Source organism: Otolemur garnettii, unplaced genomic scaffold, assembly GCF_000181295.1.
Source record: "Otolemur garnettii isolate 467f Iridium unplaced genomic scaffold, OtoGar3 scaffold00055, whole genome shotgun sequence".
Taxonomy (NCBI): Eukaryota; Metazoa; Chordata; class Mammalia; order Primates; family Galagidae; genus Otolemur; species Otolemur garnettii.
In genome coordinates, this window is record NW_003852450.1 from 3,588,467 (window position 1) to 3,592,013 (window position 3,547).

General features: G+C 52.8%; 1 protein-coding gene across 2 annotated transcripts in view; it reads right to left on the reverse strand.

Moving 5' to 3' along the window:
- Nucleotides 1-3,547, reverse strand: part of MFSD4A (major facilitator superfamily domain containing 4A) — a 33,930-nt gene that overhangs the window by 13,874 nt on the left and 16,509 nt on the right. For both annotated transcript variants that reach the window (XM_003792228.3, XM_003792226.3), the window contains one exon: nucleotides 2,917-3,090. In XM_003792228.3, the coding sequence (XP_003792276.1) occupies nucleotides 2,917-3,090 (174 nt within the window). The remainder of the gene's footprint in view (nucleotides 1-2,916; nucleotides 3,091-3,547) is intronic.

The following is a 3,547-nucleotide window of genomic DNA, read 5'->3' on the forward strand; positions in this document are numbered from 1 at the left end:
ACCCCACACAAGGTGCCTCCCTCTCGTGCCAGGACTATGGCAGCAGACATCTGGGTAACCTCCCTGCTTTACTCCTGCCCCTACAGTCTGTTCTTCCACAGAACTACTGGAATGCACTTTTAAATTGGACTGCAGATTAAATCCATCCTCTGCTTAAAATCTTCTATCAGCTTCCTGCACACTCAGAATGAAATCTAAAACCTGGCCTACAAACCCTGCAGGATGTAGTCCTCTGTATGCCCAGCCTCATCCCTTTCCGCTACCCCTCCTGCCCTCCCACCATGCTCCCCTCACCCTCCTCTTTGGGGGCTTTTGAGCTAGCAGCACCCTCTGCCAGGACTTGCTCCCCTTCTGCCTTCATGGAATTGGTGCCTTCTTGATATTCAGTGCTCAGCTTTCCAGGCCTGATGCCAGGGCTTGCACTCCTCTGTCCCCACTCCTCTCTCACCAGCTGGCTACCCCACGTCCAAACCACATGTATGTCCACATGTACCTAGAGACAGTCACCCTGAAAATCTCTAGATCTGGGGAAGTGTGAAAGATACTCAACTGCCTTATTTTAGCCTTGTTAGCAGAAGACTGAATACGCCGAGGGTGAACTATCACTCTGCCTGCCAACTCTGTCCCACGCCGCGTAGCCCCTGCCTCAGCCGGTGACTCAGCCTGGCTCTCAGCCTGCTTCCCTGCCGCCCCGGCCCACTCGCCCACCCTCTGTGCAGGACACACCCTCAAGTGCCCCGGCCAACCTAACTCCCAGAAAGTAGTACCCCTTGCCTCATAGAACTCGGCACCCTGGCTGTCCCCAGCAGGGTTATGTACACAGAGCCAGGAAGTGGTGGCTGAGCTCAGGAGAACGCTGAGCACAGGGTGACCAATACCTTAACCATGAGAGGGCTCCTCGGAAGTAGTCACAGTGAATATGACAGTTACCTGCACATGCAGGCTTGCTCAGGGTGCCCAGCAAGAGTACTTGGAAAGATTCCCAAAGGATTCAGGGCCAGGCCCCCTCCACACCTCCTGCATCAGAACCTCTGGGGAAGGGGCCCAGGAACTTGTATTTTTTAAAAGCACCTCTGGTCAGTTTCATGTATTTGGGAGTCTCTTGCTCTAAGACAGCATTTTCTTAAACTTGTTTGATGATATGACTCCCTGGAGGTGCTGGTTAAACAAAGAGATGGCCAGGCCTCCCACTGGATGTTCTGATTCACTCAGTCTGGGTTGGGCCCAGGAATCTGATTAAAAAAAAAGAAAAATCAAATCAGGCTCGGCGCCCATAGTTCAGTTAGGGCGCCAGCCACATACATGGAGGTTAGCAGGTTCCAGCCCAGCCTGAGCCTGCTAAACCACAATGACAAATGAAACCAAAAAATAGCCAGGTGTTGTGGCGGGCACCTGTAGTCCTAGCTACTTGGAAGGCTGAGGCAAGAGAATCACTTAAGCCCAAGAGTTGGAGATTGCTGTAAGCTGTGATGCCACAGCACTCTACTGAGGGCAGCATAGTGAGACTCTGTCTCAAAAAAATCAATCAATCAATCAAATCGATGGAAGTGTTTATGGACAGTGCTTAACACAGGCAGATGCTTCAGGCCTTCCTTATTCTCCCAAACCTGAGTCCCACCCATCTCGCCTGAGCAGCTGGCCTATGTCCTGTCTAGAAGAAGATGGCAGGCTGGCTACCACTTGTGCCTGGGCCCTTCCTCTTCTTACTTCTCAGACTTCCAGAACCTTCCACCTCCCTGCATCCCCCTACCCCCGCTCCATGGACGGGACCTTCTTCCCTCCCAAGCGCAGCACTTTCTTCATCCCTCCTCTGCCCCTCCGCTGCCCCAGCAGGGCCCTCCTCATTCAGTTACTCCCCCACAATGATACTTAAATGGACTCCTCATCCTCACGGCCATCCTCCCTCTATCCTCTGCCTGCAGACGGGCTCGTGCCACCACGAGTCCCATCGAACATAGCTCCCTTCAACTTAGAAATATATGCAGAGAAACCTTCCTCAGGCTCTTGAGTTTGGTTTCCACCCACCAAACCTCTCATCTATGTTGAACTGAAAGTTCTTTCTTAAAAGTCTTCAACCAGCAGGAGGTCAAATCTAAGGGCCTTTCTCCCTGGGATTTGCCCCAGCATATGTCCAAACCCAAGCAGTTTCTCCGCTAGACACTCAACCAAGGAAGTACTTTCTTACAGTGTACTGGGATGCTTGGAAAGATGGTGAGTCCCTATCACTGGAGGAATTTAAGCAGACTCTGTGGGCCCCTTGGAAGGGTTGTTACAGAGGTGATTCAAGCCTAGCTTCAAGACTAGATAACCCCACGGGAGTCTGTAATCTGGACCCCTTTGTTATAGATGGTGACACAGAGGCACACCAGGGCAAGAGTCTCAACCCGTTGCAAGGGCCCAGATCTCCTGCCTCCCAGGCAGACCAGTTCCTTAAAGGTTCATCTCACATGCCAGTCTGGCTACTAGAATCACCTAGCAGAGACAAAAAATGCAAATTCCCAGGCCCAAGCCTAGAGGTAGTGATTCTGAAGGGTGGGGCATCCTTGGCCACCACTGACCAGATAGCTCTGACCAGCTAGGCACCAAGGTAAACAAGGGAGGGCCAAGGCTGACCCCTGCTCCCCTCATACGCCTGGCAGGTGGAATCTGCTCCACACACTTCCTGTGGCCCTTTCCTTTTATGGTTTTAAGAGCATAACATCAAAGGACCAGAGAGGTGGAGGGATTTTGCATGGTCACCAAAGCAGGCTCCACCTCCCTTCTTTATATCCTCCTCCCTGTCTCCTCCCTCCACTTCTACATTTCCACCTGCTGGCAGATTCCAGTCCTGGGCACAGGTCCCGGCGCAGTGGCAAGGCCAGAAGTAGACAGGTTCTTCTGGCTCTCTAAGAAGGAAAGGGAGGCTCGGCCACTTACCACGTTGATGAGAACCATGGTGGCTGGCTTCACTCTAGAGGAGATGGGAATGGAGACCAGTCGGCCCAGGGTGATGAAACCCCAAAAGAGGCTGGGCAGGTAACCTGCCTCCTTGTGTCCAACAGACAGGGGCTTCTCAACAGCATAGCTGTACACAAAGGCAGAATATGCCCCCTGTGGAGAGACCAGGCCCCGTTGAGCACAGCAACCCCACCAGAAAATGACCCTCACAAAGGAAGCCCCAACTGGGCAGATGTGGCTAGAAGAGGACCTTTCCCATCCCAGAGGCCTACCAGGGTGGGCTGGGAGTCCCAGCCATCCAGCAGGCTCAGGCCTCGGCTAGGAACAGGTCCTGGGGTGCCACAGCCTACAGAGCGCATCTGTGGAGACCTGGCATTACAGAGATGTGCCTCGGGGTCTCCACAGAGGGTCCCGTTGGGGCCTGGGCTCAAAGGCGCTGCCCCCAGCTTTAACCACAGCAGAGTGTCACTATGCCTTATTTATGAGGTTTCTACAAAAAATTCTTGTTGAAGGAAAGTTGCTGCAGGTAAAAAGAAAGAAAAATGTGTGTACGAGCATCTCGTTTCACAGATGAAAGAGCACAGAGAAGTGACTTGCCTAAGGTCACAGT